This window comes from Puntigrus tetrazona, chromosome 17 (assembly GCF_018831695.1).
Source record: "Puntigrus tetrazona isolate hp1 chromosome 17, ASM1883169v1, whole genome shotgun sequence".
Lineage (NCBI taxonomy): Eukaryota > Metazoa > Chordata > Actinopteri > Cypriniformes > Cyprinidae > Puntigrus > Puntigrus tetrazona.
This window is the reverse complement of record NC_056715.1, coordinates 18,647,704-18,674,052: the sequence shown is the minus strand read 5'-3', so window position 1 is coordinate 18,674,052 and position 26,349 is coordinate 18,647,704. Positions and strand designations below refer to the sequence as shown.

General features: G+C 40.4%; 2 protein-coding genes and 1 long non-coding RNA gene across 14 annotated transcripts; 1 reads left to right on the top strand and 2 right to left on the bottom strand.

Moving 5' to 3' along the window:
- Nucleotides 1-42: 42 nt before the first annotated feature.
- On the bottom strand, nt 43-12,597 carry si:ch211-168d23.3 (BRD4-interacting chromatin-remodeling complex-associated protein). 6 transcript variants are annotated; one of them, XM_043262483.1, is made up of 13 exons: nt 12,468-12,597; nt 11,030-11,075; nt 10,868-10,910; nt 10,516-10,581; nt 8,198-9,661; nt 7,864-8,094; nt 7,265-7,748; nt 6,922-7,043; nt 6,729-6,790; nt 3,563-3,711; nt 3,387-3,481; nt 3,175-3,277; nt 43-2,391 (listed from the first exon to the last, which is right to left on the bottom strand). In XM_043262483.1, exons 1-13 carry the CDS (start codon nt 12,595-12,597, stop codon nt 1,670-1,672), a joined length of 3,717 nt encoding a protein of 1,238 aa, XP_043118418.1. In that variant the 3' UTR covers nt 43-1,669. The 6 variants fall into 6 exon arrangements, with proteins under 6 accessions (XP_043118418.1, XP_043118419.1, XP_043118420.1 ...); XM_043262484.1 differs by having other exon boundaries at nt 43-2,388; XM_043262485.1 differs by having other exon boundaries at nt 3,175-3,274.
- LOC122361655 lies at nt 9,558-21,004 on the top strand. Of its 6 annotated transcripts, none has more exons than XR_006253004.1 (5): nt 9,742-10,562; nt 12,498-14,836; nt 15,106-15,180; nt 15,362-15,450; nt 19,082-21,004. It is a non-coding gene; the product is annotated as an uncharacterized LOC122361655 (long non-coding RNA). The 6 variants fall into 6 exon arrangements; XR_006253003.1 differs by having other exon boundaries at nt 12,498-14,842; XR_006252999.1 differs by having other exon boundaries at nt 9,743-10,562; nt 12,498-14,842; nt 15,103-15,180.
- odc1 (ornithine decarboxylase 1) lies at nt 20,759-26,349 on the bottom strand. Of its 2 annotated transcripts, none has more exons than XM_043262491.1 (11): nt 26,137-26,349; nt 25,244-25,378; nt 24,547-24,680; nt 24,290-24,463; nt 24,003-24,175; nt 23,271-23,487; nt 23,106-23,189; nt 22,850-23,012; nt 22,614-22,726; nt 22,318-22,532; nt 20,759-21,580 (listed from the first exon to the last, which is right to left on the bottom strand). In XM_043262491.1, exons 3-11 carry the CDS (start codon nt 24,646-24,648, stop codon nt 21,442-21,444), a joined length of 1,380 nt encoding a protein of 459 aa, XP_043118426.1. In that variant the 5' UTR covers nt 24,649-24,680; nt 25,244-25,378; nt 26,137-26,349; the 3' UTR covers nt 20,759-21,441. The 2 variants fall into 2 exon arrangements, with proteins under 2 accessions (XP_043118426.1, XP_043118425.1); XM_043262490.1 differs by having other exon boundaries at nt 22,614-22,729; nt 26,137-26,346.

Genomic DNA, 26,349 nt, shown 5'->3' with positions numbered 1-26,349 from the left:
TGAAGCATAGCAGTGCATTAAACAGTCCAACACTTGTGCAGTTTAACTGTTTATTACTTAGAAAATCCAGATTTAATAAATAATCTATAGAATTGTATAAAAGAAATGTGGGGGGGGGGGGTCTAAAAGTAGGGGTTAACATTAGTAGTGATTTATCTAGGGATTCTGACAATCTTGTACTGCAGCTTTAAGGCCTCCTTAGATTGTGGCATTAGAACAATCCGTTTGTCAAATATCGGTTTTGGATCAGTGTCAAATATGCTACATTTCACAGTTTAGTACATAAGTTTAAATCAAACAAAATAATTTGTTACAAAATTCTTGTCACATTTAGGGCCAGTCACAGTATTAGCTTGGCGGCTAAGTGTTCTGTAAGAGTAGTGCATAGCATTTGTCAGGGAAGCAATGCATAAAAAGTTAACATGAACGTAACTTGAGCAAAATATTTGTAATGTGTATCGAGTGACAAAACTAATGGGACTAGAAACGCTTATGATATGCCTCACCATACTACTCCGTTATAATAATGAAGTGATCATTGCTGGCATAACATGAGCATTGTAGTAGATTGTCAAGAAAAAACATTAGCATAATTCTACAGCCTGTAATCCTATAGCTAACTATAGACTGGATGTCTTTAGTTATCGTTTTAGGTTCTGGTGAACAGATACAGAATTTTTAAGAGTTATACACGATCTGTATTCTAGCTGTATTAAGTGTGTATTGAGCATCAGGAGTGACTCATACTTCTCAAATAGCTGCATGATCTAATGGAAATGCAAAAGAATGCTGTAATTCGATTGAGGCACAACCATGTTTTATCAACCGTCTGTTACTTATTGCTTTTGCATTTATGCATCTTGTCTTAAACCACAACTGGAATGGTACAGTTCATTACAGAATAAGGCATACTTTACGTCTGCCAGATAATCAAAAGAGATTCCGATACATTTTCAGTGTCAGGATAACACATTTATGAAATCTCACTGGTGGTTTTGCTGGTGACTTTAGGATGACAAAGGGTATATTTTCTTTGGGGGTAAACAAGCGGGAGCTGACATTGTTCTCTGAACTGTCTGTGCATTTATACTGCAGATCCAGGTCTGCTTGACGTCAGTTTGGTTCGTTTGGCTGGTGTTTTCTTAACATGAGTTGTGACCTAGCAATTTGCCTTGGTACATTCTCACAATTGCTGTATAAGGCAGGTTAAGGCTGTTAGGCCAGTTTATGTCCACATGAACTGTACCCCAAGCTGCCGTTTTCAAATGTACTCTGGTTTGCTTCCTCAGGGGCCCCGGAGTTTGGTAAAGAGCTACTAAAAACCACCAAACAACGTCAAGCAAACCAAAGTCCCCATCAAAAGAGAAATAACCTTGTTTATAGACACATTCAATCAAAATGGCATATACATATAGCCAAACTGCACTTGTTTTTAAAGATGTCTTAAACTGATAAAAGACTATAAATTAGTATAATGTATCTCCACAAAAACGTTTCAAACATTCAAGAAGCTTTCCAGATTCTATTTACACAATAAATAATTGGGACTTTTCTTCCTCAGGAAAATGAATGAATAAAAATGGGTCTCTGCTGGATGTGGATCGCAGGAAATAAAAGCCAAATATCCTGAATCTTCAGGCTTTTCCTTTCATCATCTAGCTCTTCCATCTTATAGTTGTCCTTCCAGTATACTGCTGACGGTCTGATCCAGTGCACAAGGCTGTTGGATGTTGGGTTTAACCCCTGCTACAGATCCCTGCAGCCTTTGCAGCTCCAGGATGCTGTCTAAAGCACTTTGCAGGTGTTCACTCAGTTCCCCATCTTCCACTAATGCCGTCAAACTGGGAGACTCTGCTGTCGAAGAAGCCAGCTTGTTCCTTTTAAGCATCGGAGTGCACTGCTCTGGAAGTGAGCCTTGCACCCTTGGGCCTACACAGTCTTGAGTGGCCACAGAATCAAACAGGTTCTGCGATTTACTACCTGTCCCAATTGCCTCCGTGTCAATGTGCAATTTCATCTTGTTTAGCTGATCTGGCCTCTGAGCATTTTTGTCCTCTGCAACACTTGACAAATGAGGCTTGAGAGATTCACCTTTCCCCTGCATGGTTCCTCCCTTTGTTAACTGCCCGCTGTAGTTTCGTTTAAACCCAGAGATCACATGTGAGGCATCACATGAGTTGTGGATAACTTTGCGGGATCCTGACTCTTGTTTGATAGTGAGGCGTATTGCTCCTTTGCTGCTAGAGCGATATGTCTTGAGACCAGGAGGTCTGTCAGATTGCAGAGTCCATGATGGTGGAGATGGAGGACAACTGACAAGGCCAGTCTGGACCGATGATACCTGGCTGTGCTGAGATGAGTTCTTCACCCGGGACATGAGGAAGGACTCTGCTGAACCAGCAAAATAATGAAACCTGTTAACATTTCACTGTTTCAGTGCATTAAATCTGGCTGTAATAGCAACACCTTCACACTTTTTTTTTTTTTTTTTTTTTTTTTTTTTTAAGTTTTCCGGGTTTTAAGTGCTGAACTCCCTGGTGCATCTACCGACCAAGAAAACGTGAAAATGGTGTGGATCTATTCTGGACAAGGGTTACAGGGAGTGGTAAGCGTTATTTTACCAAGTACAACAGCATTCTAATCAACAAAATTTGGGGTCAAATTTTTCTGGAAATATAATTTTTTAGGCTTATGATCAGGGTAAGGTGCTTCTACACCCTGATTTTAGGAACACATTTTGGGTAGGGTTGGGTTTAGGAGTAGGGATTGGCTTAAGTCTATATTTTTGGACAGTAATGTTGATCCAGGATCGTCTTGGCAATATCACAGCGACCGAGGGGGGACAGGCACAAAAATCTTTGTGTTTTTGCTTCCAGGATCTGTAATCTGTGGGGCATTTTGAGCTGAAACTTCAGACACATTCTGGGGACACCAGAAACTTATATTGCATATTGTAAAAAGGGGCATAATATGTCTCCTTTAATTCTGACCTTGGAGGGTCACTGCCATGCAGAGTTTAGCTCTAACCCTAATCAAAGACACCTGAGCAAGCCAATCAAGAGGTTCCTTTTAGTATAAGGGTTTGAACTAAATTCTGCAGAACAGTGGTCCTCTGGGAACCCTGCTTTACTAGTGAGAAACAAATGCACACAAAAGAATTTTGTGCCTTGTTACCTGGATCTCTTCTGGCTTTGCGTCTGTCCTCGGCCAGTGAGACTCTCTCTGACTGGAGAAATAAACGCTCTAGCATCACCATCTCTGCTGATGGGCTCTCCTGCTGAAGAAAGAAATAACAACTCAGACCTGCCATCTCAGGTAATGTAACATTTAGATTTTCTGAAAAATTACATTGGTCAGTGATTTAAATAAATTATGCCTTTTATTACCTGGGATTCAGTGAGAAGTAGTTTCCTGTACTTGTTCAGCATGTCTTTGATTCGTTTAAACAGAACGACTGAAACGCACTCAAACTGCTTGTCCACTGCATAAAGAATGATATACTTTACAGGACAAGAAGTTTATAAAATATTGTTAAATTCAAACTTTATGATTGGAGTCAAACCTGAAATAAAATCAGCCTGGTTGGGAAGAGTTCTAGCACAAGTATGGTATGGCAACAAATGTCTCAAAGCATCCTCCACTGAAACAAATGGAGCCGAAGTGTTTGGGTTGAGAACAGCACTGTGGTCCAAAAACATCTGCTGTTTGAACCTGCAAACGCACAACGTATTTCTATTTTAAGATGATTTTTGTGTACATTAAGTAGCAACTTTGTGGAACTTTGGTGGACAATATGGTGTCCATTCCAACAAACATTTAGGCCAGCTAGCCTTTCAAAGTGTTTTGACCCGATTTTCAATATTATTGGAGTATGTCAATTAACTCATCATTCAGTGGTCAGCTTCTCCATTGGACCCTGCTAAATTTGTTACAAAGGTAAGAGATTCTAGTCTATTGCCTTCTTAACCACTCTAACATTGATTTTGAGGACTCATATGCACACTATACCTTTGTCCCCTAAAAGTGTGGCCTAATCTTAAAGGGGTGAACAGATGCAAAATTTAGTTTGAACTGAAATGTGCAGATAAGCTCTGCAAGACTGTGGTCTTCCTGGAGTTGAGTTTGAAAAGCATTTGTGTTCATAATGAACATACTTTGTTGCAGCTCCATCCCTGCACCAACAAACCTGTCTGTAATAACCAAGTAACCCTAAACACCTTTAATAAAGGCCTGGGTATACTTCATTTTCTGCGTAACCTTGCTAAAGCTGCACCTTTATGAGCGCGGTTTGCCGAGACACCTGGGAACAATTGTTTTTGTTTGTGTTATACCAGACATTACAGGGCAGCACTGAGTCGTGATGTCAACGGGACAGAAGAAGGAAAGTAGCTTCTCCACATTTTCAAATGGAGCTGAAGTGTTTGGGTTGAGAACAACACTGTGGTTGTTAAGAACAACAGTCTTAAATGGAGAAAGATATGCTTCTTTGTTTACTCTTGGAAGAAGAGAAAGTTAAGACGACAGGCTTAATGATTTTTTTCACTTTGTTGCAAGAGATGCGGTGTATGAATAAAGAGAAAAGCGTATTTACAAAGGTTCCAGAGGTTTGCTAATATATGTGGAAATGTCTGCTGCCAGAGTATGTTGCTGTGGATGGACATTTCACAGGATGTCTGGCAAATGTGGTACTTTCCACTTTGTGCCCTGGATGGAAAGTATTTTCAAATCAGGGCACATTTCATTATAAGCAGAACAATTGTTTTTAATTGCAGCCTGGTTTGTGTTTATCATTTGGTGGACATACCAGACACTTACACAAATGGCCGAGCCAAAGTCACAAGCTCCAGCAATCATGTTCGTAGTCACAAGCGCCAGCGGCTCTCATGCCAAGCCCGCCGATGGGCCATATGGAAAGCCGAAGGAGCAATGAACGGCCCGTGCTTCCAGTTGCTCTTCAGCAACCACACTTTCAGTGAACCCTCCAGTGCCCACGCCTTGCAAACAACTATTCTGGTTCCAACAAAGGAGTGAGTCTAAGGAAGCAAAGCTCATGCATGTCAGCTCCACACCCGCCAGAGTGCTGGATCCCTGTGACCAGGAACTTCTCCAAGACAATATGGAGGGGTGGAAGGTGGTAGGGACTATATAGTGTGATGAGAGGAGAGAACAACAGACATAGTGGGTGTGGCGTCAGGTCTCTGGGTTTTTTTTTATTAACAAAATACAAATTAAAGTATCCAAGTAAATGGTCCAAAATAAATGAACTAGATATGCAGGGGTAGTGAAGGGTTGGGCAGTGTTCAAGGTAAGGGGCAGAGTCCGGCATCCGCACACACTCCCCTTCTCTGGTCTGGGGCGCAAGGGGCGGCGGCCGGTTCCAAATGGCCCTTATCCTGGCTTGTGAGCTGTAAACGTGTGCAGTCATCATCGGGACTACGGGTCCGGTGGAAGGCGATTGATTAATGGGAGAGGCAGCTGACTCACTTTAGTTGACAAGAGATGGGCAGGGATTGTGGTGCCCAAACTATCTGAACCGCAATAGCTACCCTAGCTCCCTGATGAACAATTGTTTGCTTGTTTTTTTGGAAGTGTGCTTTTCCTAAAGTATCTTCTTTGACTAGTGTCAACTGCACCCTTTTCCTTTTTCTTTGATCCAGGAGGGATGGCGACCACACTGTCGAATGTGAAGATGAAGACAACCATGGTAAAGGTTTTGATGAGAAATATGATGGTAAGGACAGAAAGGATTTAGGATGATGCACTCCACATTGATTGTGGACAAAGTCCCAGATTCAATAAAACACTCACTCTGAAACAATTAAAAAAAATATCCATCAGGAACTGTATACTAAAAAATTAGCAAAAGCAAGTTACCAAGTGCCAATGCTTTTAAAAGTATAATTTATCTCAAATGTTTCTGATAATTTTTAACCTAAGGTGCCCTGGATCTGTTTTTGGCATATGTATTTTCCTTTGAGGAACTGTATACTAAAAAATTAGCAAAAGCAAGTTTAGGATGATGCCAAATCTCAGGTGTTTCCTCAGCCAAGCAACACTATGACCTGTGGTACATGCTTGATTGCTCCTGAATCACCGCTTTTTCCCTTAATTTTTCTTGTTGCTTTTACATATGTGTCCCGTAGATTCCTCCATCACTGACGACACAATGCTTCATCCTTTTCCATACTCTTGCTTATTTCTCTCAATGAATTTACCCACCTGAACATATCCTTGTACTCTTTCAAACAGGAATTGTACAAATATGGGTACCTTCAAATCTCCACGCAACGCTCATCAAACTCTCTGTCCATTATTGTATTATTGTATTTTGTAGTATTCCCTTCTTTCTGTAAACAGGTTGCTTTTCTGTCTCAATTCACACTACTTCTTCAATCACTACCTCTAACCTACAGGGACAAGAGATTAAATATTTGTAGTGCGAACAGTGTGCAAAAGATAATTTCTAACCTAAGGTTCCTTGCTTTATCTGTCAGGCATATGACCTTTAGGGCGAGCCTTGGACATTCAAAGTGGCCAAGGTTCCCAGACTTTCTGCTGTCAGTCTGAATGTTATGCCAGATTATTTATTCCCCAATCAGCTGGTCTAACAACACAGTTTCTTGCTAGCTACAGGCTGCCTATGTCATTTTACATCTTAAATATTTTTTCATTCATACTGATGTTTACATAGAATTAGTATGCTATTGGGTAAGTTTATTTTTACTTGCCTGTGTTGCTTCTTTGTTAGTCTCAGATTCTCCTCTTTTGGATCCACACTTGCAGTGGGAGTCTGTGACAAGGAGGTAATTTAATAACATACTTAGATTCCTGAATGACTTTGTATTTCTAAATCCATTTGAAATTTCACATCTTCTTGAAGTCTAGTATGATTTGACTATGACATTTATTTTATACCTTTACCTTCTGAAGTGCTGAGTAGCTTTCCTTGTCCTGGGCAAGCAGCCTGGGCCCCAGATGTACCTTCTCCTGTAGTTCAGTCTGATTCAAAGAGATTATCCCATTGTTCCTAGGGGCTGTGAGCTCTAATTAGAGGAGGTATAAATTTGAATTCAAAAGGGATGATAGAATTATTGTAACAATTTTCTAATAAAGAAAATATTAGTATGTTCAGCAAACTCGTGTACTACATAAGTTCCTGTCTACTGGAATTTAAAATGCTTTCTAGAATGTTTAGTTCTTCTTTCATAGCTACAGCAATAATATTATTTGTTACTTATGGAAAGTTTTATTTGTATTTATTTACCTCTGTCATGTTCACTGTATTGCGTTTTGTATTCATGGCAGGTTGACTCTGAGGTTCTGCCTAGCTCAGTTAACACATGACTTTGGCTCAAGTGCTCCGGATACATAAACAACTTCTCAGAGGAGGAAGAAGGGCTCTTACTCATTACTGGACCCTCTGGACATTTGGGGTCAGCACCAAGAGCAATCAACACAGAGGAATTCTGCTCAGCTGAGACTGAAGTTGTTGAGCTCTTCAGGGAGTCTGTGGTCTTGACAGAGCACTGACCAATAGAAGACTGCAGTAGAATATCTGTGTGCTCTAAACCATGGTATGCTGGCATAAGAATCTCTTCACTCTCGCACAATGAAGAGAAAGTCTCAGATGCAGTCAAGGATGTGAGCGAGTCCTCAGCTTCACCTACAGCAGCAGAGATATGGTTGTCCATTTGCACAAGCAGAGTTGCTGCTAAGAAATCTTGGCTGGCTGAGGGTTTTTGAGGATACTGCAGATAAAGGCATATTTTGTATTTACTGAAGAAGCAGAATATGCATTTCTAACATGCTGTTACAGTTCACGTGTGTTTGAATGCAGTTTACAGAGCAGAATTTTCATTTTACCTGTTGTGGAGGATGCACTGAGGCCTGATTGTTATTCAAAGGGTTATGATCTCCTTCAGTAAAATGTTGCTCTCCTGTCTGGGTAATCACCTGGGGAGATAATGACAACACTGTCTCAGGGGTACAACTAATATCTGGTGATGACTGTAGTAAAGTTGATACTGGAGAGGGCGGAGGATGAATCTCTGCAACGGGTGCTTCAACTGAAGCTGGAGGAAGCAATCTGCTCTCCTGAAGAGAATAGAAACAATGAATACAACTGTGCTTTTAAAATTTTTTAAAAACTGTTTAAGAAAGTAAGGACCATTCTTATATTGCTCCAACAGAAACTCACTTGAAACAGTTTGTTGACTTTCTCCTGTTTATCCTCTGTTGTTCTCTCTGAGAAGAGAAGCACTGAATTCTGGGTAAAACACGCATTTCCATCAGGTCCACTTTTTTGAGCACTTTGGGCTTGAGGCACCAAAGGCTGACTTTGTATCATAGACTGGCCATTTTCTACTGGTATAGCGGTTATATCAGGAATAAGCATATTGGCATTATTAATCAATGTGATCTGGTTTCCAACTGTGTTTTGAACAATTGCATGCTGCCCCTGCACTTGAGGTGCATATGTTCGTGCTAGTTGTGTTGGCGTCTGGAAGGCTGTAGGAGGTGTTGACCGAATCGGTAAGGACCCTGACAGAAGAGCCCCTTGTTTGAGGGTGAGCTGTCCAGTTGGGGAGGTGAAAATAGGACCGAAGTTGATTTGCCTTGGCCGTACAGTCACAATGTGAGAACTGTCAACATTGGGTTTGTTAGACACCTGATTGCTTGGTGTACTAAGAATACACCTTGGGATGCCGGTAGACTGGGACAAAGTTGCAGGTGTTTGGCTTGGCAGAAAGAAATGTCTCTGACCCTGAAAAGGATTCTGGGGCTGAATGACAATGGGGCCTCCCTGACCAACCAGATTCAAGCTAACAGGTTTGTTTACACCTGGTGCGGGCTGTGCTTGTAAGGACTGCTTTGAGCCAGCAGAAGGGGGTAAAAAGACACTCTGTGACATATTTGTTGAGATGAAGGCAAATCCTGGTAATGGTTTCTGTCCTGATGGCCTGGGACTGATCTGCACGAGCCTGGGCTGGATGCTAACTGGTAACTTAGGCTGAATAGGTAGAGGGTTCTTTTGTAACATGACCCCTGATGGGCTAATTGTTCTAATGGTGGAAGTCAACATCTGGCGGGTTGGTAGGGTCTTTTGGAAAATCATGCTGGTGCTTTGTGCTGAATTAATAGAAAAGGATGCCTCGAGTGGAGGGGCAGGGAAGACATTCCCAGGAAGTAGACTCATTAACTGTGTTCCTGGAGGTTTGAGTGAGGGGCAGCCTGGGCCAACAGCTAATAAAGATGGCTGAGGAGGCTCCACTGCTGTTTGGGTGTCCTTTGGTAAAGAGCTCAAGCCAGGAAGGGTCAATGGTTTGGAGAAATATGGTGTTGAAGGCAAAGGAATAGATGTGCCAGACAAACCAAACTGGAGAGTTTCTACTGTCTGGGCAAGTCCTGCCTCTAATGCAAGAGTATCCTCAGTGATGTCAGCCTCCTGGAGACTCTGCTGGAGAATGTCACAGATCTCGACTGACTCTTTTTGTTGTTCCACTAGTTGGACATTGGGATCTTCTTGCACCTCGGGATCTCCACTTCCAAGTGAGGATCCTGGTGATGCCAGCAGTGCCTCATCCAGAAAGGAAAGATCCACACACCCAGACACAGGAGTGTCCTGAGAACTAGCATCATCTGCTAACAGAGACGCAGGGCTCTGCAGAACCGTCACAACAATCATGTTAAAAGGTTTGTTAAACTGTTAAAAGCATATTCAAACACTGTTTACATTTTTTTTTTTAAATTTGATCATTTTCCAACTCCCTTAGAGTTAAACAGTTGAGTTTTACCATTTTTAAATCAATTCAGCCAATCTTCAGATATGGTGGTAGCACTTTTAGCTGTAGCTTAGCATAGATCATTGAATCTGATTAGACCAGTAGCATCTCGCTCAAAAATGTGACCAAAGTGCTATTTCTATTTTGAAAAACTTTGCTGCCGTTCTATGAGTGCAGCAGGCGCAATGATATTATGCAGCACATAAACGTTGTGAATGGTTTTGACAAGTGTGTCTTTTGGCTTCCTCCTCCTCCTGTGTGACTAGCTAGTGTCAGAAGCATAAAAAGTTGCGCAGTGCCAACTTGTGTAATGGGATATTTCTGTTTTTCATTAAGCTCTTTTTGTAAACAAATTATAAGTGAAAATTGTTTGGGTATGAACAGTGAAAAACGCTGACAATATTTGCATGTTATAATGGTCCTGGTGTGTACAAGCCTTTATGCTAATGGTCTAATAAGATCTATGCTAAGCTACAGCTAAAAGTGCTCTGCAAGACCCAGATATTGACTGAATGGATTCAAAAAACGGTAAAACTCAACTATTTAACTCTAGGGAAGTTAGAAAATGTGCCTATTTTCAGAAAAGTTGCACGTTCCCTTAAAGCTTAGAACACAATTTTTAACGCTTAAACCACAATTCTTTTTTTCTAGACAGACAGGCATGTTCTGGAAGGTCCCAGCTGAAACAAATCTATATGCTCCCTCTTCCATAGGGAGAGTGGTCTAGACTCACTGGAGTGTCTGTGAAGAGTGACGGCTCTCCGGAGGATGAATTAATGAGTAAGTCTCCACTTGGCAGCTGTTTTGAACAGAAGGGGGAGGGATGGTTAATTGCATGGGATAATTTTATAGAACTTGTATTTGCATACAAACATGTTTACACAAACACAAGATTTTCTTCTGTTTAAGGTTCTTCATGCATGTAGGATATCTTTATAAATGTCCTTAGAAGAGTGAAAAGTTTCCAAAATTAATGATTTTAATAAACCTAAAAGTTTTTTTTTTCAGGTAAAAGTACTGTAACAGTTAATGTTACTAACGTTACAGATTAAAGCCACATCATAATTTTTTTGATCCCTCCATACCTCATTTGTCCCATGAAGAAAATCATTCAGAGCTTGAGGGTCACTGTTTCAAAGACAACAGGAAAGTCAGTCATATAAGCAAAATATCTTGCAAACCTTCTGTTATGAATGCTTTAAAATGCACAAACTAAAAAACAGTATTTTACTGGATGTAACACTTACCACAAAACATCAAATAAACAAGTACCATCTTCATCCTCCATTTCAACTAGACAAAAAAGAGGTATTATTGGAATTACACATTTTTTATAAATCTTATAACAAATTAAATTATGCTTTGACAAAATATGCATTTATTATTTGTATGTAATATATATATGAACTCCAGTTCAATTAAAATGTATACAATATTACGCTATTATTATAGGTTATTACAGGTAAAACCACTTGGTGCATATGTAATAATCTGGGTTTTGGGAAGTAACCAAACTATTATTAGGGTGGCTCCATTCAGAGCATGGATTTAATGGACTGGCAGTGAGGAAATTAGACATTTGGATACATGCTTTTCAGCAAGATCAGAGAAGGTGAACATGAGGAGTACAAAAAGTTATTTATCTTTGCAAGTGTGTAGATGTTAAAAATGAAATAGTTTGACTAAACTCAACTGACAATCATATTTTTAATTAAATCGTATAATAAATATTACAGTCCTTCCTAAATATTGCTATAAATTCAATTACAAATTGGCTGCTTAAAAAATTCATATTTATGATGTTGCACAACCGGCTCAATTTGTTCAATTATTCAGTGTTAGTGACGATCAATTTGAAATCTCACATATATGTCACTGTTAAACTGCAGATAAATTTAGTTCATTTTTATCACCTTAATTATTATCACTTTCTCACTTTCAGTCCATTTCTTTGCCAGCCAGACCGGGCAATAACAGACAGAAGAATTAATTGTAGGAATGACCAAATTACATATTTATACAGTTTACGGTGCAACAGTTTCTTCCTAGCCGATGCTCTAATACATTTTATCCATGCTTCGATAATATAATCGAGTATAAAGCATTAAAATGCGAAATATATATATATGCATTATGTAATATCAGTTACCCGAATGTTTACACCTGGCATGGATTGTGGTCGGATGCACATCATGAATCGCATGCCATCGCACGTTCAGTATCATTTCATTGCGCAGAGCACAAATCGACCCCTTTGCATTGGTCCAAGACGATCTTCAGTTAGAAATGTTTCCATATCTCGTGCCTCGCTTTGACTTTAAACGGAGGTCCAGACACCTAAAGCTCCTCCAATGACTTCTCCGTCTTATTTTTCTTTACCCGCATCCGCATTTCCACATCACGCGTTGTCATTTAATATCAGAATTACCGGATGGCTGTTTAAGAAACGATGTGCGAATAAATCCTTCCTGGCACGCGCGGTCACGTTCGCGTCTCGGTGTAAGAAGGAAGCACTTGAGGTTTAAAGGGATGCTGCTCAGGACGCTGTTCGCGGGAGGTGATGCGCACACAAAAGCTCCTCATGTTACACACAGCTGCACGTTTATCCCATCTTATCTCCTGCGCCGCGCCACGACGCGGATATTATAAACGCGACATTTCGCAGAGGAAAAAAGAAGAACTCACCAGCGTCTTTGCGCTTTATTGTCCTTTCAGACGGGCCTGTGCGCCATCCATCCGTACCCACATGCTCAGAGAGGAGGGGGAGACGGGCTCGTGAGGGTGGGTGACACACAGACAGAAAGCGCGTGTGCATGGGCTGCTCTTCAGGCTCAGCCACACTGGATCCAGAAGCGCGTTTGGGACGGTCTGGTCTACATCACGGTAATACTGACCTTCACCGATCTCGTTCTTAGATCAGAAAGGGTGAACGCAATATCGTACGTTTTTGAACAATAGGCTGTTCTGCTTTAGAGACTGACTGATAAGTGACGGCAAGCGCTCAGTGCTCTAAACAAAAGCCTGCTCAAAAGTTCTGTGGCAGAGTTTTAATTATTTCTATGAAAGAAAAAAATCCTTCAAACTGCCATGCGTTTCTTTTTGGACGGGGTAAAAAAACAGAATCGTAAAAAAATAGTTTTATCAAAAATATCTTATCAAAATGTTATTTTCATTCACTGCCATCACAAAAGAGTGCTCACCAGTTATTGGTATGCACAGTGTTCAATACGTGTTGCTTAAAACACAAGCACATACAATTTAAGGTTTAATTTTGAATAAATCGTATAAAACTATATTGTCGGGGCGTCATAGTTGTGCAAATAAAAGCGTTATTGCATTTTTCTTTTACATTTCGGCAGTGTTGGTCACGTTACTCTAAAATAAGTAATTTTAGTTACTAGTTACTTCTCACAAATAGTTACATCATTTTAAAATAACTAATTACCAGGGAGAGTAACTATTGTTTACTTTCTAATGGCAAACTTGGAAGCCCCCAATATTAAATGGTAAATTGACACTAAATATAATCAATTATTATTATTAAACATTGTACATTCATCTACACAATTTATTTACTGACACATAGCAGTGGTCAGTCAAGAATTATAATATAAAATGGTTATAACAGCGTTATATGACGATAGAACTTTAGTAATCAGAATTGCAAAGTATGAATGTATATTTGTCATGTTGACCGAGTTAGGACTGCTGGTGGTGCTAGTTTATCATTATCATTAAGTGTATGTATAAAAAAGGGAGGCAAAAAATTATAACAAAACTTCTATGAATTGTACTACTACTAACAATATAAAACGCACTAACGATTAATGAGCTGCTGGATTCATGAATATTAATCACGTAGTCAACGTTCGCTCGAATTGATTTACTGAAATAAAAACAGGGCCGATAATAGGTGAGCACCAGCCAATAAGAGAGTTTTTCCGCACATAAGCTCCGCCCACTACCTGGGAAACCAATATTCAGTTCTTAAAAGATGAAGGATTCCAAACCTACGCCATTATTTTGACAGAAAAAATACAGCAAAGAATAACGTTTACATGTAGCGCGTCAATTCAGCATGTTATGAAAGACTCTCTTGCTCTATATCTTTGCGTGTGTGAGACGAACCAAAGACCACAATTTGATTTATTTTTTTCAGTAATGCGTAATCAATGTATTTATAATGCCGTTATTCCCATCACTGCATTTCAGTTACCAGTTGCAACTGATAGATCAAATTTTACATCCTGTGTGGACAGCATTAGCATTACAGCCATCTAGTTTCAGTTCAAAGTAATAAACCTGCTAATGACTAGCACAAAGTTTAAAAAAGTTGTTTTTGTTCAGTGTGATTGCATTGTGGGTAACACTCCGACATACAGCACCATGGTGTCCCGAGTTCGAATCCCGACGTCAGGACCTTTCCTGAACCGGACGCGGTCTCTCATTTCCTTTGCTTCCTGTCAGCTCTGATCTGTCCTCATAATAAAGGTGAATCAGACATGAGGTAGTCTGACAACGTTGCATTTAGTCCTCCACCAACACCATTTTGCAGGTTAGTCATGTCGTTGTGTTTTGGAGAAGTGGCTTTGCAAAGCAGTTACGCAGATTTTGCTTTCAATGCTAGCTTGCTATGACTAGCCTTTCTGAAGTGTCCTACCCTACCTTTTAAATTGTTAAATGATTAATTAAAATATGACAGTGTTGCCCAATCAGTGCCTGCGTTCAACTTCTTACTCAAATAAGTCCATGGAATATTTAATTCCCAGTTGGTGGCCTTCTGTGTCCAAAAGTGTGCAAAAACATTGTGAGACGGGGTTTTCATACTGCAGCTGTCTTTGTAACCGCAAGCAATTTGTGAAGCCACACCAGGGAAAATATGCTCTGTTTTCTGAACAGTCTTGCTAGCAGGGCCCTCATCGACACTGGATCCAACATTTCCATAGTCTGCTCGGGAACCCTGCCTGGAACTGAAGGGTCAACACCAACGGGTCAGCTACTATGATGCAGAGAACGGGAAGCAGACAGCCTTAAAAGGAGGAAGGCAATTTCAGGTGATGGTAGGCACAAACGTTTTCATTTGTGAGTTTTGGTTGGCTGACATAGAAAATCCTTGTATTATAGTGGGGCTTGTATTAGTGTAGCTAGGGTTTACCTTTAGATCATCTGGGAAGTCATTGCCCTACAGAAGGGGCAAGGGGCGGTTGATGCACCTTTGGGTGAAGCCAGGGGGAAAGCAAAATAGTCAAGCCCATTCAAAAGTTAGTCATGCTGTACCCTCTTGACCCCGATGTCTTTGCTTCACTTCGCCCTTAAAAAGCAGCAAGAAACCACAGCATCACCTGCAGAGAGTTGCTAGCATGGGAATGCGGGTGCCATGTCCCTCCTGCCCTGTGAGGTAATCGACTGCTGCCACCAGAGCTTCAGTTTCTCTGATGGTAGCATCTTGTTAATTTTAACCAGGCTCTTGCCTTAATTGCTGCATACTGTTAATACAGCCATGGTCAAAAATATTGGCGCCCTTGGTAAATATGATCAAAGAAGGCTGTTAAAATTAACTAATCATTTATTTTCTGCAGTTCTCCAGCTGTGTTCCACTTTGGCCTCTGAAACCCTCCTCCTCACCCTGCATTAGGACAATAAAGACACACTTCCAGGCAGCAAAACGGTAATTGTCACTGCTCTAGCTCTTTTCTTAAAGCCACTTCACTCATTTGTGTAGCTCAATTATCTTTTCCTGCACATCAGAAATACATTGTTTTTTCTCATTGTGAAGTCGAATTTGGGCTTTGTTTTCACTCCTATTTATTCCAGCCAGGGCTGGATAATTTCATGTTCATAATTCCCCTGGAGTGCTCAAAATTGTGAATATGAATGTACTTCAGAGATACTTTACTCATAAGAATTTAAAAAAGAACTTTTTTATGATGTTATTTCCGCCCATTTTAAATTATTACCCAATGAAAGGTGTGCCAGTTACAAAGTATAATGGAAAGTGCAATGTATGTATTGAAATATAATGTTTCTCTTTATGTAATATATTGAATTATCATTTTTGTTCACCATTCCTGCTTCTTACCCTTATCCAGAATGCAAAATAACAATTTTAGACATTTTTTCCTTGACAATGTTCAATCCCTAACAATATTCAGTCGTGCCTGATAAATCAGTCAATATATTTACAGTATCATTATAATATATAAAATGTAATGATCTATTCTTTGCAAACTAACTAAACTCTAAAGCAATACTGTAGACTTTTCCTTTTAAAGAAGTCACGTGTATACGACAAAGAAATAAATTTACACGTTTGTTTCTTTAGCATTAGATTTAAAATGTGTATATTGTATGATACTTTGATGAAATGAAACAATTTGAAAGATACAATTTTTACTGTAAACCAGGGTCATGAAGAAAGCTTGGATAAATATGCTACTAATTAAAGACATTGGCAGTGATGTGCAACTTTGGGGGTGATAATAGACTACCCTATTAGAGCTGGGAATATTTAAAGAGTCTGACCTCAGTCTGGAAAAGTCCTTACAGATAGGAAGGACAGTCGAGACAGCGAGCCAAAGTTATAGAGACACAGATGTCGGCAGAACTACACGCAATGGTAACAAGAGAGGGACAGAGAGAAAACGCAGAGATTCTTGCAACATACAGTGCAGTGGACTAAAGTGTAAAGCATGTGGAAAAAATAACCACTTTGCAGCAGGATGCAAGAGTGTGTGTGGACCAGCAGGAAGAAGACATGGAGCAATTGGACATGGAATCACAAAGTGAGGATGAGGTACTGAGCACAACTTTGAGCACAGCAGGGGGCAGTATTGACAAGGGTGACCCAGACCACAATGCAACTCTATTTGATTCCAATTGGACTGTGGAGCTGCATGCAATGTAATCCCAGCAAATATAACAAAAGGTATACAATTACAATCCTGCAACCAGGTACAACAAAACCACACGGACCCCCCTGAGACAGACTTAAATCTATTGTGGTAGAGAACAATGCATAGAGACCAATCTTGACTAGCAAAGCATGCCAATCAGTGCAAATGATTCATGTAGTACATCACAATATAAGGGGTATGGATACAGAGAAGGAATCACAACAGTACTCTGAAGAGCAAATAAAACAGGAATACGCTGAAGTCTTTGAAGTGGATGGATTACTTGAAGGAAAGCTCAAACTGGAAATAGATGAGCGAGCAGAACCAGTGAAACTACCCAAAAAGAGGGTTCCCACAGCTCTTTTTGAACCTCTAAAAAAAAGAACAGATCTGCAAAAATGAGGCATTATAGCACCTGTTGAGCAAAGTACAGACTGGATCAGCAGCATGGACGTACTGCAGAAACCCTCAGGAAAGTATGTGTGTATTGATCCAAAGCCCCTTAACAAAGAGCTCAAAAAACACCAATATCCATTGCCCACAACCAACTATGTATCACCTGATCTCAAAGCATGATTTTGGCACATACAACTGGAGGAAAAATCAAGCCTCCTCACAACATTTGCTACAGCAATGGGATATCATCGTTGGTTTCACAAGTCGATGGGTATTAGCCCGGGACCAGACATTTTCTAAAGAAAACTGATCCAAGTGATGGAAGGAAATCCCGGTGTAAACACTGATTAACGGAAAAAGAAACAAAGATGAAGCCAACAATTTGAGGATGGTGCTGGGCACGACAGGTAAAACTGAACCCAGAAAAAAGTGAGATTGAAGGAAGTCCCATATATAGGATACCTACTCACATCAGATGGAAAAGTGTCAGCCATGAAAGAGATGCCACAAACTACTGACATAAAAGGAGTGCAGCGTTTGCCTGGTATGGTTAGAGGTATGGCTAAAAAAGTTGGCAAGGTAACTGTGACAGTTGACCCAGAAAGATGCAATACGGGAGTGATCAGACAGTCAGGCCTTTGAGAATATTAAGGAAGTCTCTCACAGACCCCAGTGTCGAGATATTACAACCCCTCCTGGCAGCTTGTGTTGCAATGTGATGCTTAGGAAAGTGGATTGGGGGCGGCACTCATGCAAATGGGACAGCCTGTTTGCATATGCCAGCAGGGCTCTGACGGACTCTGAGAAAGGGTATGCACAAATAGAAGAGGAATTGCTGGCAGTGGTATATGAGATGGAAAGATTTCTCCACTTTACATAGGGAAGTGCAATCCGCTGGAGAGCATAATGATCAAGCCACTTGTAAGCAAATCGAAAAGATTACAACGCATGCTAATGCGTCTTATCAAGTGAGACTTCAGTACTTCAGTACCATGGAATACTACTAATACTGCGAGCCGAGTCTATTGCAGGGACCAAGAGAGCGGAGTCTGAAGTCAAGTCTATCAACATGGTGACCTATCTGCCTGTATCCAAGGAAAGTATTTCCATATTAGAGACGAACTGAGTTTGCAAAATGGGATTATCTTTGAAGGAGAGCGGGTTATGGCACCATCAGCTGAGAGGTTGTGGTCTGCTGAGAGGTTGGTTTGTTTGTAGCTGCGTGTAGCTTCGCTTTTCAATTTATCACCTCTTCTCTAGCGATCAAATATAATTTAACTGTGTACATACCGTTGATACTATCAAATTAATCTAACTAAATTAGACTGCTGTTAGTTTGTTCGCTTTAATCTAAAACTTGGCGGTGAGTTAGTACTCGCTAGCCGATTCACTTTCGCTCCCACCCGCGTTTTCGCATCTATTGTGGGCTTTTTTCCGCTCCTGTTCATTTGTTCCTCGTTCCTCCGTTTTCACAAGCTCATCAAAACAAGAGTGGCAAGTGAATCCTTACGGTGAGTAAATGGCTTCTCCCTGCATCGTCACTTGCCCTGTCTGTCACATGTATAGCTTATCCTTCTCTGTTAGCGATCAGGGATTCACGTGTGATAAAAGCTAGGCTGACAGAGAAGGTTTTAGAAGGTTTTAGAATTAGAGACACGCATCCAAACTTTAATTGAGGACAGTAAGAATGCGAGGGCTGTAGATACTGCTTTGGATGCGACTAGTACAGTGAATCATGTACATTGTTCGGTTCCAGCTTCAGAGCCCCTGCAGCAGGGCAATTGGGTGACCATGAGGCGGGCTAGTCACGGGTCAAAACACCGCTCATCCTTTCCGATTTTCATAAATAAAAATGATTGATTGATTGATCAGCATTGAGACGGGAAGTAATGCTTAAGGAGAGCCTGTGAGTGGAGTTGACGGTGAAAAGTGTAGAGGCTAATGACCAAAGCGAAAAGAGCTATATCCCTGCTCCCTAAGTGTGAGAGTTTACTTTGTCCTATATCTAAGGCAGGAAACTATGAAAACAGGCATCAAGGACAAGCTATGATGAGACAGCGAAAGACTTTGTTACAAAGATCAAGTGAGAGCTGACAGGACAGACACAATGAGGGCCAAAACTACAGTGATAAGGCCAGTCGAAAAAGATCTTCCGAAGTTAAGATGGAGAATGGACAAGTGATAAGGAACCGGAAACATCTTAGATTGCAGATATGGTCCCTAGAGACTGTTGATATAAAAGAGGAGCAGCCTGCCCCAAAACTAAATCATATTCCCTGTTCAAGACATGGTAAGCATTATTTATTTACTTTTATTACATTGGGTGGAGCGGATTACAATCTGGGACTAATATTAGTTAGTTAATTGCATAATGTGTTTTCTTAAAGAATGGGTTAAAGATTGTATCTCAGCAGTAAATTATTCCCCATTCCTGTAATTGCCTGAGGCCCCCAATTCACTAAATGCGGCCCTATTTTCACTCAATGTTCTCTGTTTCCGACAGATTGTGAAATACTTCGTCATCAACAAGATTGCTAGCGGAAGCTGCTTACCGCTGTCGCTAAGCAATGAGGTGTCAATTTGTGCAAACAAAACGCTTCCCTTTTCTTATTTATGGGCCTGTGGGCTATATACTTATTGAATCAGACATGACTTTGTTAAATGTTACGCCACATAGCATTATATAAGAATATTAGAAATTGTTGTACATTAATTTGATGCATTGTAAAATTAGGGATAGAAACAAAAAATATATAATTTAAAAAAACCAAAAATTTCTCAACATTAATAGTTTCCTATGAGTGATAGGTTTAGGTGTGGCAACTGCCCCACGCTGTAAAAACCATGGAACAAGGCCTATGGAATATCAAAAAAATGTAATTTTTTATAACAATCTAAGCCCAACGTAGATGCGTGTCTTAATGTCAAATCATCACATTTGAGAAAATCCCCACATTTCCTATAAAACTATAATAATGTTGTAGCATAGTTTAAATTAAATGACATTGATCAAATCTGAATCAAGATGTATTGTTATTTAGTATTTTATCCTATAAATTAAAGGCTACTGCATTTGTTTTAATATTAGATCCATGACTCCTGTAGACTGTTGTTTAAAGGTTTAAGCTTTACTCCAGAAGTATTCCAACTAATTGTTAATAATGGCTTTTTTAGGCTGTGTTCATGTATTTGAGGCTATAAAATGGGGTATTACTTGAACTATGGGCCTAAAATCAATAATGTGGATCGCTTTTATTTTTCAGATAATTCTTGGATTAATGTTAGAAAGAGATGTTTTCACATTAAACTGTCAATCTGAGGCACAATGACAGGCATTCTGAGTTCCATATACTAAAGCATGTTTGTGAAATGCAAAATTAAGTTATTTTTCAGAGATAATTGCACACTTGTTGCATTGTGCTGCGTATCAAATATTTAATGCCAAATGCTATTATGACTTTATTCTGCAGAATGGGAAACTAACTGATGATAGCTAGTTTAATTAAAAATAGATCATCAAAAAACGGATTTGGAGAATAAAAAAAACCAAGCATCTCCACTAGACGGTGCTGCGTTCATGTTTGGTGTAAAATGGCTTAGACTAGTGTTCGTGAGTCGCACAGGTCTTTGTGCAGTTTATTACACTTACAATTTGTAAAAGCGTGATCTTGAAATGGCAGTCAAAAGCAAAATCACTCTACATTTATTTATATAAAAATACAAAACTTAAAAAAAAAAGTTTCCATAGGAAAGCAATTCAGAAGCAATCCCATCTCTTTCAAATCCATTTCAAATGCTTCAGTGGCATACATTTCAGGTCAATAATACAGATTTCAGGTCAAAATAATATTAACTTACTAATCAAGTATAAAATGGAAATGGTCACCGAGGAGGAAGATATCTGTATGAGTCTGTGTGAAGAGGAAGCTCTAATTTTCAAAGATTGAAGAGTAGCCTTCTTATGAAATGTTCTCCCAACAATCCCCTCAACAGAATTTAGCACGAGCTTCCTGATAAACCTTCCTCCAACACAGAAAACTACACATACAATTAAACTTCCCTCTTATCCTCCAGTCAAGTCATCTGGCCTCATGATTTACAAGTAGATTACTTATATATTAAAGAAAAAGAAACAGCCACAGGACTGTGAGCCTTTCTGTGCGTCTTTCAAGGTTTGAGCATTGCATTAGCAACTTAAAGTGGAAAAACAGCTGCATTTAGAGCAGAAAGTTAGCTTGTTATTCAACAGCACATTTTTGAATACGGTGGACCCTCAAGACAGGCTTCGGGTGCAAATCACTGGAGAACTACGATTAAGCGCTGTCTGAATGAGAACTGGCTCTCGCTCCGCCGGTCTGCATCGAGGAGCATCACAGCACTTGAGGAGGGCAGGGCTTGGCCGGCACATCCAGCGTGCTCTCGCGTCCGCAGTGGGATGGCATGTTTCCAGCGCACTGCTCCCCAGCAGGAAGTGCAATCCCCTGAGCACGGATCTGCTGCATACGCTGCCTGCAATGAAAGGGCCAATGAATTCAGTCAAAACCATGTCCATTACTCATTCTTTCAGTTACACGGATTGTTTGCTTGGATGGTGTTACTTTTAAATATTTTATATTTTTAAAATGTTATTTCTTACCATTTTAATTTAAAAGCATAATTTACTGAATGTATTTACTGAAACATTATTCAGTGTAATAGTTTGTTTTTTGGTCTTTGCTGTAATTTTTAATCTATCTTCAATATTGTCGTGTTTGTCATTTTTATGCCATTGTTTATATAATTTCAGTTTTAATTTGACATCAAGATTTATCATCTGTTATGATTTTAGTTGATTATAAGAACTCTAAAGACCTAGTTTCACAAGACCTACTATTTACTTAAAATGACAAAAAAAAAAAAAAATCTCAGTGACATTTTATAAATAAAATATGCGTCTCTCTAAAGATGTGCATCAACACAAAAAAAGGCACTGATGTTTTTTTTGAAACAGTGCAGACTTTATAGTCTGAGAACAGGCTTATGCCTCGTCTGTGAAACCAGGAGTATATCAATTAAAAAGGCTTTACTGATTTAATTCAGTTCATTCAGAGTCTGACACCAATAAGCTCTTTCCGACAGATACGTTGAACAGAAACGTCTCGTTTTAATTTGGCGTTTGTTCTACTTTAACAAAAAGACCGCAAACGTTAATTCGATCCTCGTTAGCGGTTCCTTTTAATGAAAACGGGTTCCCACATCCTACTTACCAGGCAGTGCGGGACATGATGTAATGAATATCTGGTTTCTGGAAGCCGTTGAAGGTGGAGGATGCGGCTACAGTGTAGGCACCCATGTTCTCGAACAGCAGCCAGTCGCCCACCTGCATGTCAGGCAGGCTGCACTGCTCCACGATGCGGTCCAGCCCGTCACAGGTCGGGCCCCAAATGCTGCATGGGTACATGCACTCATCAGGCTTGGGTTTCTGGGAGAGATTACGGGTTACGGTTTAGTCTCGGTGAAGAACTTCCATCTAACAAAACGGTCTGATGGACTCCTCATGTACCTTGTGCAGAGTTGGCAGGACATGAGCGTGGTCGTACAGAATACAGTTGAAGGAACCATAAACGCCATCGTTCACGTAGTACATCAGGGTTCTGTCATTGGCCCCGTCCTCCTCTTCTGAAAAAATGAATAAGAAATTAAGTCGGTTAAAATCTATGCGTCGTTTCAAAGGAAGCAGTGCTGAATATTGTGTAGGGCTAATCATTTTAAGAGCACATTAGAGACGTTTGCTTTTACCGTCTGAGGCCGATGGATCCTTCATGATGACCTTTTTGGCGATGATGTTGACAGCCAGCGTGTAAGCGGACGCTACGTAATAGCGGCCCGGTTCGGCAATGATCCTCACGCCGCAGTCAACGGGGAAATATTTATCCAGTGCAGGATTAATCACAGCAGCGATCTGCAAACCACAAAAAAACCCCACAAGTTAAGTTTGGTACAAGCTAAAAATCTGTAGTCAATTGAAGGCAAGATAGAGATTTAAAATAAATACCTCTTCAAATTTCAGTTTGGTGTCATCGGAGCCTGGAAAGCCTCCTCCAATATCAAGCAGGGTCATGACGTATCCCAGTTCGGCCTGGTGCACAAGACAACGCTCAGACTAAGCACTACTGCATAAATGAGCGTAGTACGAGCTTTTAGGAGTTATGCCGCTTACCCCCATGTCAAAAACACAGCGCGCGTCGGAGATGGCCTGGCTGTACGTCTCGGGGTCGGTGCAACCGCTGCCCACGTGGAAACTGACTCCAATCACGTCCAGCCCGAGCTCCTTCGCCCTCTCCAGCAGCAGACGACTGCTCTTTAACGTGGCGCCAAACTTCACGCTCAACCTGCACAACGCCTTCGAGTCGTCTGTGGCGATACGGAGAACCAGTCTGCACGCACAGAAAATTTGTTTAAATGTCAGAAAAATCTTGTTAATGTTTTACTAGTCACAAAAATGTCATTGCCAGCTAATATTGTTATTTTTGCCAAAATATAAATTACCAGAATTTTTTTTTTTAATTGCAAAAAAAAAAATCATCACAAAAAATGGTCAAATTTAACTTTGAAGTGGTCAAACAATATTATATTTGACATTTTTATTGCCACAACAGGTTTACAGAAAGTTAATCTAAAGTGTTTATTTCACAGTAATTATTCTAACTGATTATTATTTACTGAAATGTTAAACTTATTAGCTTATAATAAACTTAAAATATATTATGCTCGTTTTATTCACTGTTGCTAAATTAGCTAATGTTAAAGTGTTAATATCAAATATAACCTGCTTTATATCGGTCATCAGCAACTCATTATCAATCATCCAAAAAAAAAAAAAAAACCAACATACTGGTTGATCGCTATTTTGTGGTGAAATGTGACCTGGATTTCTACTGAAGTTACTCACTTGGCGTTCTCATGGCTTCGTGCCACCTTCATGAGCTCCACTTCACTGTCGAACGTCATCATCTGCACTCCGTGAGCTGAGGCGTACTTGATCTGAGACACCTGCTTGCAGGGGTTGGCGTAGATGATCCTGCTCGGCTCCACACCCACAGACTGCACGAGCTGGATCTCGGTCTAGCAGAAGAGGCGAGGATTAGGAGTCAGGTTAATGCAGGATTAACGCCGCTAAACGTTCTTGCGGTTTGCCGCTGATGTCAAGCGGAGAAGTCGCATTCGGTTGAAAGATACCTTGCTCGCGCAGTCGAATCCGGCTCCCAGGGAAGCCAGCGTCGTGATGACAGACCTGCTGTCGTTGCACTTCACCGCATAGAAGGGTGTGATGCGGGGCAAAACACGCAGCCAACGGAGGTGCTTCTTCAGGACGTCACCCAGGTCAGCCACGTAGAAAGCGTCTTTGTCATCCTGAAAGAAGAAGAGATGCGATCAGAACGGTGGACGGCAACAACGATTAAGCATTACTTATTTATAATCACATGTTCACTTACTGATAGCAACGACTCATTGATCTTCTGTTCCACGATATCACGTGAACAGAAGCCCTCCTCCAGGAAGGCGAAGTCAAAGTCTGATCCAGTCAAAGAGGTCATGGTGTTTGTTCAAGATTTGTTTGCAAAAGAAACTGTTAAAGAGAATGACGGGGACGTTATAAAATGTGACCGCTAAGATAACACGCTCCGCTCGGCGGCTGTTTGCGACGGGGAAAGACTATCCGTGCGTGTACGTAAAGTAGTAGCTTATCTTTACACCAATGACTACAAAAGCAGCCATGACAGGAAACTACAGCTTCTGTGCAATGACACGCGCCACAAAAATCTGTTCGTTTTGTATTACGGAGATACCATTATAGTTATTAAATGCATTACATTTTACACTTTGACGTCATATTAAATCTCTTTTTAAATTTCATTAGTGTTCTTAATTTTTTTTTTATTATTTTACCGTTTTAGCATATGTGCAAAAAATAAATCTAACCAGGCAAGTAGCAATTATTTAATTTATAAACTTATTACCAAGTTAATTTTATTTCAAGCTACACTAACACTACAAAAAAATACTAGTTACTAACTAAAAATGTCTCCTTTCTCACCGGTGAGCCTTGAAGTTAAAAAGTGCAAAATTACACAGCTCTTTAAGGGTTTGAGCTTTCCATGCCACTTTACTCTCAAAGACTGAATGACTCACCAGATGAATGGAAGAGATGGAATTATAATGTGGCTAACAGATGTCGAACAGCCAAGGAGGTTCACCAGTGAAGTTGAATCCTTTCAGATAAGCCTCAAGGCCAGGGCCAGTGTGCACGTCTCCCAAGCAAGAATTCTGAAATAAAATAAGAAAAAATGAAGCACATTTTTCAAAAAATTCGGTTAGTGTGTAAAACTCGCTACGCTTATCGTAACAGTCCGTTTGGTGCAAAATTAAGAAATTGTTTCCCAATGAAGCAGGCACCCGCACGAGCATTTTGCACACTTTTACGATGCAGAGCAATTTCGCAAAGCCGCTGAAATTAGTCCCTCCCCTGCGAAGAGCGCGACTACATCGGTTACCCAATAAGGAAAAGCCCTGTTTGGACAAAGTATAACAGCCATTCCTGTCAGCCAATCGCGGATCGAATCCAGCCGGCGTCTCAGCCAATAGAAAGCGACCATTCAGGCTAACGAGGCTATGTAGCGTGAGGCTTCATTCATTGATCTTGAAAATAACGGTTAGCGTTAACTAAAGAATTAATTCGTAAATATTAGCAGCTCGGCGTTTCTCACCACGGACGGCTTCAAAGATAAAGATCTTTGTAAGAACATTTATAAAAGTCGAAGTTAAACACGCAGAGGAAAGTGTGAGACAGCGGCCACGTTGACTCAGAGGCCATAGTGTCATAATTTACTACGACACAACTAAACGAGCCACACGGGTATGGTTTAAACCGCGTGTCAGCGAAACAACTAACGTTACAGGCTGACCGGTTTACGTTAGTTTCTTTCTTTTTTTAATTAAACTCAACCACGCTGAAAGTTTATCCTAACATAACGGATGTAAGACGCCCGAATTTAATTTCACTCCAATGAAATCGTACAACTTACCTTAAAACGCATTTACAAAGAGTTTTCCCATTAGACCAGAGTGCTGGAAATGAATAATATCGGCGTTGTCCCGCACACGAACGGCTGTGGTGATCTACCGGCGAACAAACAGAGTCAAAGCCGGCGCCGGATCGCAGCCCTATATATAGTGACGTGGTTTCCAAGGTGACGCACCAGCTAAAACCGGCTTCCTCCGAGCTAGCGAACCGGTTT